The sequence below is a fragment of the Malus domestica genome, chromosome 01, assembly GCF_042453785.1.
Source record: "Malus domestica chromosome 01, GDT2T_hap1".
NCBI classification, from domain to species: domain Eukaryota; kingdom Viridiplantae; phylum Streptophyta; class Magnoliopsida; order Rosales; family Rosaceae; genus Malus; species Malus domestica.
Window position 1 is genome coordinate 27,280,045 of NC_091661.1, and position 15,682 is coordinate 27,295,726.

Sequence of the window (15,682 nt, forward strand, 5' to 3'; positions counted from 1 at the left end):
TTTGTTACTTAGTATTACGGTCTAATATAATTTCTCTTCACTTGTAAGTGAGAGGTTTTAGGTTCAATACTCTCGTCAAAAGCGAATTTAAACCATATTATACTAGTTTACTGTGAGGCTAAACTCACTCTTTTTTTTTTTAGTGTCAATAATATCGTTTGTTTAAAAAATCAATAAGCTTTTATTTCAGGTGTAGGTCTTCGTCGTGTCTGCAGAGCAAACAAGGAAGGCGTTTTGGGCTCTGGGAAGTTTGGGCAACGTCCTGTAGGCCATCACTTAATTATGAAAGATTCTACACAATTTTGTTAATGCATAAATAAAGGAAAAATTGGTTTTGATCTCAGTAACATATAAAATATTCAGAAATATTCTAATTTATTTTAATGTGTTGGAAATACGATCATTTGCACAAAGTGTCATAATATAATTAGATAAATTTTTTTTTTGTTCAAGTTTTTAATTGTATTATTACATTTTTTATATGGAGCCGTATTCTCAGAACACTAAAAAATATCTCATATAAAAAGAAAAATACTATTTTATCTAACTTGATTAACTCCATATCAGCTCAGGCTATAAAAGATAAACGACTATAAGGAACCAGCATGTCTTTTAGTTGAAAGATGAGTAATTACATCAGTCATATGTGTGAAGAACGTTGCAACCACTTCAAGTTTGGCCTTTTTATGTCTGATGTATGACATAATATTAAATCGTGTTCATGACACATTGAAAAATTTATCGTGTTTTTGGTGTCTGAGAGTATAATTCAGCATAAAACCAAACTAAGATTATAACATCGGTTGTCATTGCTCCGTTGTGATTTGGTCCAATTGAATTCCACTTCCCTCCCTCTCTCTCTCTCTCGCTTTCTTCTCCCCTCGCATTTCACGTCACCTTCCTCCCAAAGTCACAAACCGCTACACCATTCCGCCAAGTCAATATAAGCCTTCTTCTTTTGCAACCCCTCTCCCTCCCCACCATTTCCTTCTTCCTCAATCCCTTCTCTCTCATCGCCTTCCGATCACAACAATCTCTCCCAATCCAATTCAATTCAGTTCCGGCATGCCGTTGCTGGTAGACTGCTCCAGCTGCAACACGCCGCTGCAGCTGCCGCCCGGCGCTAGGACGATCCGCTGCCCCCTGTGCCAGGCCTTCACCCGCATCGCCGACTCCCGCGCTCATCCACCTCAGCCTTACTCTGCCTCCTCCTCCTCATCTAACCACAACCCTCCTCCGCCCTCCACTTCTCCCTACAACCACGCGCCGCCGGTGCCTCCTCGGACGGTGCACGGACGGAAGCGAGCTGTGATATGTGCCGTGTCGTACAAGCGGTCCCGGCACGAGCTCAAGGGATGCATTAACGACGCCAAGTGTATGAAGTACTTGCTGGTCAACAGGTTCAGCTTTCCAGAATCCTCCATTCTCATGCTCACCGGTAACCTCTTTCTCTTCCCATTTCTTCAACGCTTGATGTTGCGTGTGGACTGAATTCTATGGTTAATATCTGTTTAAGTAAGACTTTAATTTATGGGTCAGCAAAGACTAGTTCTTGCGTTCTTAATTTCCACATTTATGGTTCGCAATCGTTGAATTGTTCTTAATTTGCTGCAAAGCATCGATTTTTTATTTATTATTTATTTGCAAGGTGGGTATTTTTCTGTAGATTTTATGCAATTACCATTTAAGTAATCAATTAAGTATGATTAATAACAAATTAACAATTGTGAAATGGTAGTAAAAAGTTAAAAGCTTGCTTTAGTAATGCACTCGGGTTTCTTTAGAACGTCGTTATGTTAATGTTCGTAAAAATCTAACGTAGATAACTTATTATCTTAATCTATATGTGTGTATTGCTTGCAGAAGAAGAAGCTGATCCTTATAGGCACCCGAACAAGCAAAACATCAGAATGGCGCTGTTTTGGCTTGTGCAAGGTTGTCAAGCGGGGGATTCTTTGGTGTTTCATTATTCTGGTCATGGATCACAACAGAGGAACTACACTGGGGACGAGGTGGATGGATTTGATGAAACGCTATGTCCTTCGGATTTTGAGACTCAGGGGATGATTGTCGATGATGAGATCAATGAAACAATTGTCAGACCTCTTCCCACCGGGGCTAGGCTTCATGCAATTGTGGATGCTTGCCACAGCGGTACTGTGCTAGATTTACCGTATCTCTGTAGGATGGACAGGTAACTCTAGCTCGATATTTTGTTATGTATCTGTGCTTAATGTTACTTCTGCAATCTGTTTTGTGCTTATCATTGCTCTATGTACTTTTTTCGTTTATTCATTGTTATATTTGAATGTAGGAACGGGAAGTACATATGGGAGGATCATCGCCCAAGATCAGGTGTTTGGAAAGGAACAAACGGTGGAGAGGTCATTTCCTTTAGTGGCTGTGATGATGATCAAACCTCTGCTGATACCTCAGTAAAGTCTTGGACAAAATCTTAAACTGTTATTTATGCTAGACTAGCAGCGTCTCCTTTTCTGACATAAGGCTGTTAAAGGAAACAAAGCTAACGCTCCTCGTGTGCAGGCTTTGTCAAAGATTACTTCGACTGGTGCCATGACTTACGCTTTCATCGAAGCCATCGAGCGTGGACATGGAAATACATATGGTAACATGTTGAATGCAATGCGATCTACCATCCGTAACACAGACAATGATGGTGGAGGTGGTATTGTGACATCTCTTATCTCCATGCTTTTGAAAGGGGGGAGTCTTGGCGGGATAAGACAGGTACTATTTTTGCACTCGTTGTGACCATATTCAAAATGCCAAAATGCGTGAGCAATTAAACGCTCCCATAAATTTAGATTTTTGATAAACTTGATCTTAAATCAATTAAGTTGGTTTCGGTTTCGGTTAGCATCTTTAACTCTCCTTTGAACGATCTTTGGTGCAGGAACCACAGCTAACCGCCAATCAACCATTTGATGTGTATACGAAGCCTTTCTCCTTGTAGTTATTGAAGCAGGATTTCCCTACGATTGCTCATGATCATTCATTAATCGTGTCCCGGCCTCCTATTCGTGTGTACACTTCTCAGAGAAACCCAATTTTGTATCTGCTTGTGTTTAATTCTGTTGTTTACCGATCTATGTTTTCTGTGTTCTTGGATGATGCTCGATGGCTGTTAGGCATGCTGTGTAGATCTGATATCAAATAGACCCTAACCGATAAAATCTGTGTCTGAAACTTCCTTGCATTGGAACAAGAACAAGCTACACCAAGTAAACAACGCAAACAGCCTTCCGACGAATAATTCCCACCTAATTAGTCCTTTTTCCCTGTCAAGATTCAAAATCCTATGTCTTTAATGTCCACAAATAGAGTCAAAAGCTTAGTCATTTCAAATTATTCGACATCTAAATAGCTTCGAATAAGCCCGCGACATTTTTTTAGGCTAAATTTTTTTCTTAATCCCTGTGGTGAGGCACTACTTTTAAATCGACTCATGTGGTGAAGTTCGTTATCAATCATAGTCCAAATTGAAATTTCTGTCAAAATCTCATCCACATGCAGGGCTAAAAAGGTCATTTCATTCTTTTTTTTCTTTTCTTTTTGGTAATTCCACTTTTTTATAATCAACAAAAAAAGAAGAAATCCCTACCCTTGCCAGCCATAGCCACCACCTTCCCCCCTCTCTCTCACATAACCCTAGACATCCAGTCCACCATTGTTCTTCTTAAAATAAAACTAAATTCAATGTTTGCATAATAACTTATATTCTAACCTAAACGTGGCAAGGTAGTTTGTGATTTTTTAAACCTTGAATTTGAACTCTTGGCTTTCTTGAAATAAAAAAATTTGATAATATGAACCTTGTAATTTTATTGTTTATTTATTCTTTTATTGTAGCTCTAAACGTTTAAAAAAAAAATTGATGTCAATATAGCGCTTTATGATTGGTTGATGGAATCAATAAAAATGAAAATAACAATTTTGCCTCTACAAATATCAAAAGAATGAGGAAAAATCCAATTTGGACTATGATTGATAACGAATTTCATCATAGAATTACAATTAATAGCTTTTTCACCACATGAGTATCTTTAAAAGTAGGGTATTACCACAAGGATCCCCCAAAAATCAATACCTACATATTAAAAAATTCATCGAAAATATACAAAACGGAAAAAAAATTCCAGTTGCAGGAAGATCAGTTAATCAACCGATCGACGACGATCCGAGTTGCAGGAAGATCACGATTTGGAAGGCGAACATGGTGTTGAATATATGGATTTATCAGGGGAAGGGGGTTGTTGGGGTTCCAGGGATCGAGATGGGTTCCAAGGATCGGGATGGGGTTCCAGATGAGAGAGACGGTTGCCATGACGTTAGCATGTCGTCAGATGAGCCGTCTCCTTCCTCTGTCGATTTTAGGCCGGTCTGTGGACTAGCTTGGGCTGGGTGCCAGTCTATTCCACGGGCTGGAGTGGATTGGCTGAGTCTCAACCTGTTTTTTCCACTGGGTGCCGGCCTCTTTTGCTTCTGGTGGAAGTGCTTTTATTTAACATGATATTAGAGTGGGGTTGATTGTGAGTAGGGCTGGAAAAAAATACCAAAAATCCCGAACCATACCGAAACCAAACCGAAAAAATACCGAACCAAAAATCCCGAAAATTTTAGTACCGAAACCGAACCGATCCCGAATTGTTTGGTATGGGATTCGGTCTTACAATTTGAAATATTCGGTATTCCCGATCCCGAACCGAACTTTATTAATATTATATTAGGTATATTATATATATGTGTGTGTGTGCATGTGTCTGTGTGCGTCTGTGTGTGTGTGTGTATATGTATATGCGTCAGTGTGTGTGTGTGTGTGTATATATGTATATGTGTCGGTGTGTGTGTGTGTGTGTGTATATGTATATGTGTCGGTGTGTGTGTGTGTATATATATGTATATGTGTCAGTGTGTGTGTGGTGTGGTGCTGACAAACGTTGCATCAAGCACATGGGAAGGGATGGGTCACGCAAGGCAAGGGTGCTTGCTTTCTGAAGACAGAGCCGTCTCTCTCTCTTCCCTATTTTCTGTCTCATCAGTCATCTCTCTTCTTGATTATCTCCCAGACTCCCTTTCTCTACAACCCATAACCTAACCCTTCATCTCTCTCTTATTTTCTGTCTCGTCTCTCTCCACAACTCATAACCTACCTAATCATTTATCCCTCTCATTTTTTCTATCTCATCTCTCTCGTATTCTCTCTCTCTCTCTCTCTCTCTCTCTCTCTCTCTCTCTCTCTCTCTCTCTCTCTCTACAACCCAGAAACCACCTAACATTTCCTTCCACCCAATCCAAAACCAAGCCAAACATCCCTACTCACTCTCTCTCATTTCATTTCGCCTCTCATCTGCCTTCACTCAGTCTCAGACTCTCCCTCTCTTTCTCGGATTTGAAGCTTAGCAGCCACCCACCGTCTAGCAATCTGACTCCGACGAACTATCTCCACTCCGGCCACCACCACACCTCATGGCTTCATCCCCACCTCCGGTTCTCTCCAGTGATTCTCTGTGTGTGTGGGATTTCAAATTGAGGTTAGGGTTTTGAATTGGGGCTTAGGGTTTCGAATTGGGGGCTCGGGTCAGGAGGAGGTCCCTCTCTTCACTCTGCTTCTTTCTCGACCATAAATCTTTCACTGATTCACTATCACTATGTCTCTGATTTCAATTTGGATTTTTAATGCAGGTTCGGATGATTTCAATATTAATCTAAGACGATTTGGATTCTGATGATGTTCGGTTTCGGGAAATTCCGAAATACCGAAAATATTTCGGGAATCCCGAAATTTGGGAATCCGAAATTTCGGTTCGGGATCGGTCATGAGATTTACGTCCCGAAAATTTTCGGTTCGGGATTTGATATGCCATTTTTGGTTCGGTATCCCATACCGAACCAGCCCTAATTGTGAGTCATGTGGGTTCGTGTCATGCCCAAGTTATCAAACTTAATGTAACACTATGTTTTTGCGCATAATGTCTGATGTGAGATTAGTTTCACGTGTAGCCTATTATGTGGTGGTCTCATGTGAGAGGGGCATTGATAGGATTTTTACAACTCATGTGAATGTGATAAAAACCTCCTATTTTACTTGCAATAATTACAAGGATATTGTAGTATAAACGGATCTCGCAAGGTCATTCTCCACAGGGATTATTAAATAAACCGAAACAAATCAGATTTCAATTAATTATTGTGAAGTAGAAATTTAAGTGAGTGATTTTATAACCTAATTAAAATAAAAACGAATTTAATGAATTAAAATAAACAAACTGCAATATTAGGATTAGAGAGAAGAAAACAGTTTTGAGAAAATCAAATTAAGAAAGCATAGGGTTCCACCATCACCTAGCAATCCTATGAATTTTTACCAATTACTTATGATCTACACATGCCACTTTGAAGGTTAGATTTTCCTAATTCATATTCTACTTGGAACCTCCAACATAGAACATATATCTAACATGCAACCCGTCCGGACGTTCGGATCAAATCTAAACATGAAAGACTCATTATGCTTTATGAAAATCCTTTGAAAAACCATGCAATCCTTAAGACGTGATATTCATCTTAAGAGAAATTACAATTATTAATCACAAGAAGCCAGCGTCAATTTCAGGGAACCTTCCGACCAAAATTGCATCAAATTACTTTTCTAAAGATCCTAATGGTGATCAGGCATTAAGACAATTAGATAGTTTTTATCCCGGTGATTAACAATTCAAAATATGCATGCAATCAATCATAAGCAATTAAATAAAAATCACATATTCATGCTAAGGCTCAAGGCTTCACCCTAGCAAAAGAAATTAGTTCCGCATATTCATAATTGAAATCATAGAAAATATCGTTAAGAAAAGGATTGAAAACACCTTCAAGTAGAAAATCTTCAAAACCCTAGCACTTCTCTCTGTCTCCAATATTGCATAAAATAAAACCGTTTTTTAAAACTGTAGACGGCCAAGCAATATATCTGCTAAGCCACCACACAAACCCTAGCCAACTAAAATTAATAAAAACCCTAAATAAAAATAGTAAAATTCGTCTAAAATCTGAACAGCCACGTTTTTGGCCCATAAGCTGCTCCAAAACTGGCCTAATATAGCTGGATTTGATGTTTGGAATATTCTGAACACTTTTCCAGAAGGCCACGAACCCATCCGAGGTCATCTTGGGCTCCAAAAACGCAATTTAAGCCCAAAACGTCACTTTCCAGCACTGCGCACTGCTTCTTTATTTCATCGCCAGAAAATCACCGCTTGGTGGAAAAATCCCAAATTTTGATACGATCAAGCTAAGTGACTCACGAACGTCCTCCAACTGGAATTACTCCAAAATTCGTCCATTTGATCCTGTTTTGCGCATAATGTCTGATGTGAGATTAGTTTCACGTGTAGCCTATTATGTGGTGGTCTCATGTGAGAGGGGCATATTATATATAAGTCTCACATCCAGAAATTAAGAAAATTAAAAATCTTTTGTAATAAAACTCACCACCTAGCAATAGATGATTAATTGAGTTATTTCGTAACAAAACTCAACAATAAATAATTAAGTTAGAACAATATCGAGTAATTCAATGCCCCGTTTCTACACTCCATTTTAACACAATAATTGGCCAAATTAGATTATTAATTTAATGTGCAAAGTTCAAATCTTGTTCTCCAATAATGGTTTGGAAAGTAAATTCCAATTTCAGCACTATTTACCTAATTTAACGACATCAAGTTGCCACAATGATTGACCAAAAAAAAGGACAGAGATTCCAGCCATATCTCATCCCACAAAATCAGATCTGGACAGTTGAAATTTGATCAAACGGTTACAAATAGGAAGCTTTTCTAAAAATAATAATAATTGTAACTGTTGGATTAAATTTCAACCGTCGGAATCTCTGGATCCTTAAGATTTGGTGGGAGATCCTGGGATCTCTGTTCCAATAAAAATGTTGACACAATGACACATAAGATAGACCCAACAAAGTTGATATATTTTACTCAAGCCCCTCCCAAAATAAACATTTACTATTCAGTCTCATCCCCTGTTTAAAGTGTTGAGCTGCTTCTTTATCCAAAGTTTCAACTTTAAGACATGGTAACACCAATCGGAGTTGCAGCAGCAGCAACAGCACCGCAAGCTACGACTGGTCCGCTAACGTGCACACTGGGTCCGTCCTGTCAAGGTCATTGCAGTCGTTACCCGCCTCCCCCTCCCCCCTCCCCCATCCGTCTCTTCCTCTGTGTGCAAATGGGTTTTCATTAAGTTAACGGTTAATCGAAATTTGCAGGGCTCAGTGGAAGTCTGGGACCAGCTCGCAGTTTGCAATGGCCAAAGAAACAGGTTCGCCTATTTCGAAGTTTTAAAATTTTTATTTTCGTACAAGCAGAAATGGGTTTCCGTTGGTTTCTGAGAATTTTGAAGAAAATGTTTGAAAATTTGATTTCGTTTTATATAAAATTTTAATTTGGGATTTGATCCTGTCAAAGCAGAGAAAATGCAGAAGGAAAGTCGGTGCCATCGATATTAGGGCACAATTTGAGCTGAAGCCTCCTCCATATCCACTGGTAAGTAAGCTTTTTCTTTGCATATGAAGTTACTTATATATAAATACAAGCTGGTTTTGTGTAGCTAATCACTGTTTTACCAGTGGGTTTTGACTCATTTCCATAAAGTTACAAGCTTTCATCTTTTATTAACCATATTGAGATAGTAAAATTCGGGTACTTGTATAAGAAACTGTACTTTGAGTAGCTATATATTGAGAATTCTGGCTAGTTTAGCTGGAAATGAACCGTAAAATTCGGGTACTTGTTCGCTCTGTATGACAATGCTGTGTAAATTTGACAGTTTGTTTTGATGTTTGGTTTTGAGCAGGATGCGTTGGAGCCGCATATGGGCAAGGAGACGTTAGAGTATCACTGGGGGAAGCACCATAGGGGTTATGTGGACAACCTAAACAAGTTGATAGCAGGAACCGAACTAGATGAATTGTCATTGGAAGATGTCATACTTGCTACATACAACAAGGGGGATCTGCTCCCACCTTTCAACCAAGCAGCGCAGGTATGCTGTCTGCGACATGGATTTCTATAACGATTTTGAATTGTTTTAGTCGATTATATTCTGGAAGTGTGGAGAAGAGCTTCTCAACCTGAAATTACACATTTTAAGCTTATATTCGGTATTGGTGAATTTACGACTACTTGAATGTTAAGGTAGATAATGATTCTCCACCTGATGCGTTTTTTGCAATTTCAAGTTTATAATGTTTTGTTGTCCATCAATGCCATATTGTTAACTACTCACTCCTTTTTTTACCTTTTGCAGATCTGGAACCATGACTTCTTCTGGGAATCCATGAAACCAGGTGGCGGGGGAAAACCATCCGGGGAACTTCTAGAACTAATTAATAGAGACTTTGGTTCTTTTGAGAGATTGATTGACGACTTAAGGTCAGCTGCAACTACACAGTTGGGTTCTGGCTGGGCTTGGCTTGCATGTGAGTAGTTGTCTTCCCACCATGACACTTCATATTATTTGCTTTAAGATTAATGTTCCTCTCCATGCTGAATTTTGCGTAAACTAATATATGTATTGCGTTTTCCAGATAAAGCGAATAGACTTGATGTTGGAAACGCAGTAAATCCTAAGCCATCCGATGAAGACAAGAAGCTTGTAGTGGTGAAGAGTCCTAATGCCGTTAACCCGCTTATTTGGGATTATTCTGTGAGTAAAGATGAGTACTGTACTACTCTATAGTCGTTAGGAAATCTTACCATTCACATTAAGACTTTTCTTTCTTGTGTGTAATGAGTTTCATATTGATTTCTGCAGCCGCTCCTTACTATCGATGTTTGGGAGGTATTAGACATTTACCATGTTTCTTCCTATATGGAAATAGTTATATTACTCAGTTCATTTGGAAAAGCCATTACTAACAGATTTAAATTGCTTTTGTTTCAACAGCATGCTTACTACCTCGATTTTCAGGTGAGTCTCTGTTTATTGAACATTTGAACTTCCGTCTTATGATTTGGGACCTATGCATTTTGTCTTATACCAATGCATCTAACAGCCACATCTTTGATTCTTCCCTCAGAACCGGCGAGCAGATTACTTATCAATCTTCTTGGAGAAACTCGTATCGTGGGAAGCAGTCAGTTCTAGGCTTGAAATAGCAAAGGCTCGAGCTACTGAAAGAGAGGAAGAAGAGGAAAGGAAGAAGAGAGAGGAGGAGGAGAAAACATCAGACGGCGAAGTTCCAGAGATTTATGTGGACAACAAGAGCGATGACTCAGAGACCGAATGAGTTCAGTTTATTTGCAGTCTAGACAATCCGGGAACCATTATAGGCTCATTGCCTTCTATTTTACACCGAATGTAATAGAGGTCATCTGAGTTTAGGCGGCATGTGCCAAATTTTGTGTATCCATGAGGAAGAGTTGATAGAATGTAGGGCACGATTTAGCAAAAAGTAATACAACACGTTCTTGATTTTTCTCAAGGAAATTTTTGGCAGTGCAAAAGTCATCAGGGAACATGTATATTTCTCTGTGGTTTTCTACAATCTATAGAGCTGTTCATGTACATTTTCTTTTCTCCATAAACTAACTACAGATTTTATCCGCATCATCGTAAGGGAGAAGTCTTGAGAGATAAGAGACTATCCAGAGGAGAGATTTTGTCAATGCTTGGTGGTCCGAAGATCTCCCAGAATCGAAGTGTCTCATCTCCGACAGCTGATACCACAGTTAACCCGTCAGGGCTCTGCACCGAAAATCAATCAAAAGAAACCAAGTTAGATGCTTCTGAAGATATTTCGCTTTAACAACTATTTGAACTCACGCAATGAGTGCTAAATAGGAATATTGAGATATATTCATGGATGTATGGGGATCAATAAGCTTTACGGGTTGTCAAACCTGGGAAACGTGGAGGATTCTGGATCTGTGGCGATTCAAGTTTCCGACATTCTCCATAGAGGGATACCTCCAAATGCACAGCTGATTCTTGATGAGCTCGCCTCGACTATAGCCATGGGCACTCAGAATCTCCTTGTGATGCCTGTTCCACTCCAGTCCACAGACCTGGAAATACAATGTGAACTGATTGCAGTTAACAAGAGACCGAAAAGAAAAAAAAACCACGAAAAGCTCACAAAACGGAGACTGAATTCTATAACTTGCCTGAGCATTGGTTTCAATGGTTTTAATGCAGGTTCCCTTTTTTGTATTCCATAACTTAATACACCCATCTTCTGTGCCTCCACCAGAGGCAAGCACCTCAGACTGATATGGACACCATGCGAGGGCCTTGACTGCAGCACAATGCTCTCTAAACCGAAACAAAAAACGGCTCGAGTTCATTTTCGATGAGTTCCAGATGTACAGAAGATTCTCATTGCCTCCACTTGCCAGTACATTGCCTCCTTCTGACCATTTCAAACCGCACACTTCTTCTTTGTGTGCCTGCAATCTGGAAGCCACATTGCTCCCTGCTCTGACTGCCAAAACAGTTTACAAAAAATATATGAAATGTTGCAATAAGATGAATGTGAAACAATATTTTTGACCTACCATCATGGTTGATGATGGATGTGTCGCGGCTGCCGGAAGTTAAAACGTGACCATTCCACGCAACGGTGGCTATCCTGTCCTTATGGTTTTCAAACCTCCTAACCTGTGTGTTAAACAGATGAACCAAATGTTTGAAAACAACGAAAAAACTCGAAACTCACGAGAGGGTGTTTGAGAGAGATTTTACAAGCTTGGAGGTCTCAACATCCCAAAGTTGGAGCTTGGATCGCCTATATCCAACGGCTAAAGTTTTAGCATTTTCAGACCAGGCTACACTTGTTGGGAAATCACGCTGATCATCAACATGCAGCAGCTTGTGCACTTCGCTGTTCGTCGAGTTCCAGAGGAACAAATCGCTCCCCAGAGCAACTGCAAGAATACTGTTCTTCCCCCAATCCATGATGCTGGAGTAAAAGTCATTTTTTATGTTTACTGCATCCAGAACCCTAGCTTCCCCCTGCAGCATTTGCACTCAATTAGATCAAACTTCAAAAAATATAGACCATTTGGTAACGTTTGACAACCGTTTCGTTTTTAGTACCTTAGGCATTCTTCGAGGCAGAACATTTTTAACACTACCGTCCAATTCCTTTGCTTCATCCTGTCGCATCAGATCAACAGAACGGATCGGCTTTCGGTTTGATTTCGGACTTCCCCTAAAAACCAACATCCTAAATGGATTCCCATCCGAATCCAAAGTCAGTTTGTCCTCTAAGCTCCGTCTGTATACATCCTGCAAAGACCCAACAAGTTCGAGAACTGTTTACAAGAAAACTCAGCAGGCCCAAATCTTGAAATTCATCAGAAGTTAGATGCAACACTCAAACAGAAGTAAAAACTACAAAACAACATAACCCACAAACAATTTAGCAGAAAACAAAGAAAAAAACTAAAAGCTGATGGAATTGGAGCAGGCCCAAATCTTGATATTCAGAAGTTAAATGCAACTTTCAAATTTAAGTAAAAACTAAACCCCCATAAAACCCAGAAACAGTTTCCCAAAAGGACAAAGAAAGAAACCAAAAACTGATGAATTGAAAGCAATGTGGATTCATACATTGAAATTCGAATTGCGGGTCGGCGTTGTTCTGTTGGTCAATAAACTGCGGGCTTGATCAAGATCCATCAAACTCCTACTGGGTATAAACCGATCTCCCTGAATTTGCAGATGCATAAACAAAACCCAAAATTTGAGGACACCAAATCAGAAACCAAATGTCGAAAAAACAACAACGCATGGATAAACGGCGGAGAAAGGTGAAATCTTGATGGAGATAAAGGGTAATGGATGCAGTGATTCGTACCGGAAAATCGAATCGGGCAATGGGGCTGGTTTGGAGGCGAGTAGGGGAGCACCAATCCGATTGAAGTTCCTGCATTTTTCGATAATTTGTGTTGCTGGCGAATTGGTGATGTAGAGAATATACAAACTCCTTCTTTACTTGGCAATAAAGAAGAAGATGAAGATGATGAAGGAAGAAGATGCAAAAGAAAATATCTTTGTCCGCAGAAACGAAATCTCCCGCCAAATAGTTTTACATACGGGAGCAAATCCAACCGTTGCTTCTGTTGAGAAGACGACTCAGAGAAAGATTGGGCCCACTTGGGTTGAAATGGGGTCTCTAGAGTTTAGGACCAATTTTTAGTACGTACTGCTGAGTGGTTCGGAAAATCAATAGTTATACTTTGTATATTAGTATTTAATGAATCGTTGTTACATTTTGCATAAAATTTAAATCACTGAGTGATATGTATCATTGTAGTTGAACTTATTTCTTATTGTCACAAAGATCCCGAATTTTCAGGGTTTGTATAGTTTTTCTTACATTTTCGTTCTTATACCTTCGTTATGTTTACCGTTTAATTCATTTTCTCAGCTAAGTTAAACTTTTCATTCATTTTTGTGCATATCTTCTCATTTGAAAAACCCAACTTGGGAAATTTTTTTTTTGACAAATTAGACTAACAGTGTAAACAAAATGAAACTACATCACTACAAGGACAAAAATGCTAGGAAAAAGGATACAGTAGTGCTATCCACACAATCACTTTTACTTCCCACATATCTCTATTAATTTCGGCCGTCAGATCGAATGAAGTAAAGAAGATCAATGACAAAAAATTAACAAAGGATAGTGAGAAATTAAAAAAAAAGATGTGTGAATAGCATTTAACATTTTCCAAAGTATAAGAACGAAAGTGAAAACTTGAGTAAATTACAATGACTATTAGTGCAATTTAGCCAAATTAAAAGCTCCCACCTTTTTTCACGAAAAAGTCATCGTTTCCCCAGTTCTGCTCAAGGAAGAAGAGAAGGCCTGGCATGAGAAAGAAGAGCCTGTCAAATTAGCCAGGGATGCCTGCCTGGCCAAACAGGAGTTTTCCTCATACAAACAAGTGGAGTTCGTCTCTCTAGGTAGAGCAGGCAAGTCATCCTTGGCTACCAAACAAGGCTCTAACTCTCATGCAAGACCTCTCTTCTCTTCACTTCTCTCCGGCATTCGCCTGTTAAGTGATTAGTCGTAGGCTCAAATCTTTCTCGCTGAGACTTCGTAAACTCGCTACAATGTTGAGATGGGGATGCAAAGATCGTTGTTTGAACTCTCTATTTATAGCCCTGTAAAACGAACCAAAATAATTTCAGTGCCATAATTCTTTTTTTATTATTTCATTTTTGTTTGTTTGCACCATTTGGCTGACACCAGAGAATATATTCTTTGGAGCAATAGGGAAGATCATGGAGGTCAATCTGGCAGCCAACTTGATCAAAAATATGTCTTCATTCATATATAATGCAATTTTTTTCTTGCCTCAATGAGACTCACTGCCAGTTTGCCATTTTAGGCCAGAGGAGTGTTATGCTGCTTTTGGCTTTTGGCTTTTTAATGCAGAGAAAAAGCATCTTTGAGCTGCTTTTGCGATTGAGATGATTCTAGGAAGTGGGCAACATCACTAACTTATTTGAAATGCCACATCTTTAAAAGAGTCAATGCCTTGGCCACTAACAAAGATTTGTTCTTGTTGACTGGTTTTCTTAGTGACTGGTTTTCTTAGGCCTCATCACTTGATCCTTTTGGTTAAAAGGTTTTTACTTTGATGGATATATGATTGCTTAGAGTTTATGCATAAGCAAATAATTTGGAATGTTTACAAGTGTTTTTAAAATGATTGAAAACGTTTTCGATCAAAGTGTATTTGGGTTCCAACTTGGAAGTGCATTTGAAGAAGCATTAGTTATGTACTTTTTGCCAAAAGCACTTCAAATACTTTTGGGTTCCTAAACAATGAAGTGCTTTTGGGTTTCTAAACAACTTTCACAAAAAAAAAAAGCACATCCATTACATAAGAAATATGCAAGAAACATAAAGCTAACGTAGTGTGATATGACAATATTAGTCATTTTGTTTTTAATTTTTCGAGTATGTGCTTGAGAATACAGGGAGATTCCATTGCTTCCTTGGCTTCTCCATGTTAATACTCGTGTTACCTCCATTATGTTTACATGGAGAAATGGCCTTTTGAGTTAAAAATATGTGAATATTGATACTTGAACTTGTTATAATGCGGAGTAATGATTATTCTGATTAATTCCGTTAGAACTTCTATCCAATTTTTTCCCTTTAAACCCTTGTTTTGGATAAAATTGGATATAAATTTTAACGGAGTTAACTAAAAGAACAATTATTGCTCCACATTATAATAAGTTTAGGGACCAACGATCTAATTGAGCTAAAATTCAAGGACCAAAGATCCAATTGAGCTAAAATTTATGGATCAAAACTCCAATAGAGCAAAACATTAGGGATCATTCCTCCAATTATTTCAAAAGAAAAAAAAAATCAACAGCCAACAAAACTCTCCACCCAACCGACCCTCGTCAGCCACTCGCCTCCATCGTCGACTTCCACCTTCCTCCTCACCGCCGGTTACCGCGTCTCAACGGTTTCGTTGGCTTTGAAATATGAGAGAAAGCACCAGGGAGAAAGAAAAGCTGCCGCCGGTGGATTTGAAGCCAAAGTGACACTGCTTTTCACTTTCTTCACTGAAAATTTAGTGCATGAACTCGCTTATCGACTTGCACACCATTTTTT

General features: G+C 39.0%; 3 protein-coding genes across 4 annotated transcripts; 2 read left to right on the top strand and 1 right to left on the bottom strand.

Moving 5' to 3' along the window:
* Positions 1-819: 819 nt before the first annotated feature.
* On the top strand, positions 820-3,110 carry LOC103431647 (metacaspase-1-like). The gene is made up of 5 exons (XM_008369822.4): positions 820-1,438; positions 1,864-2,194; positions 2,315-2,435; positions 2,545-2,748; positions 2,915-3,110. The coding sequence occupies exons 1-5, from the start codon at positions 1,066-1,068 to the stop codon at positions 2,972-2,974; spliced, it is 1,089 nt and encodes a 362-aa protein (XP_008368044.2). The 5' UTR covers positions 820-1,065; the 3' UTR covers positions 2,975-3,110.
* Positions 3,111-7,986: 4,876 nt separating this feature from the next.
* On the top strand, positions 7,987-10,524 carry LOC103431645 (superoxide dismutase [Fe], chloroplastic-like). 2 transcript variants are annotated; one of them, XM_008369819.4, is made up of 9 exons: positions 7,987-8,197; positions 8,303-8,355; positions 8,505-8,579; positions 8,890-9,078; positions 9,343-9,514; positions 9,623-9,741; positions 9,850-9,876; positions 9,982-10,005; positions 10,115-10,524. In XM_008369819.4, exons 1-9 carry the CDS (start codon positions 8,107-8,109, stop codon positions 10,322-10,324), a joined length of 960 nt encoding a protein of 319 aa, XP_008368041.2. In that variant the 5' UTR covers positions 7,987-8,106; the 3' UTR covers positions 10,325-10,524. The 2 variants fall into 2 exon arrangements, with proteins under 2 accessions (XP_008368041.2, XP_008368040.2); XM_008369818.4 differs by having other exon boundaries at positions 8,036-8,197; positions 8,502-8,579.
* Positions 10,491-13,116, bottom strand: LOC103431644 (cell division cycle 20.3, cofactor of APC complex-like). Its single transcript, XM_070825859.1, has 8 exons — positions 12,896-13,116; positions 12,649-12,747; positions 12,133-12,324; positions 11,779-12,048; positions 11,592-11,694; positions 11,202-11,518; positions 10,938-11,102; positions 10,491-10,782 (listed from the first exon to the last, which is right to left on the bottom strand). The coding sequence occupies exons 1-8, from the start codon at positions 12,968-12,970 to the stop codon at positions 10,645-10,647; spliced, it is 1,359 nt and encodes a 452-aa protein (XP_070681960.1). The 5' UTR covers positions 12,971-13,116; the 3' UTR covers positions 10,491-10,644.
* Between the last annotated feature and the right edge of the window lie 2,566 nt (positions 13,117-15,682).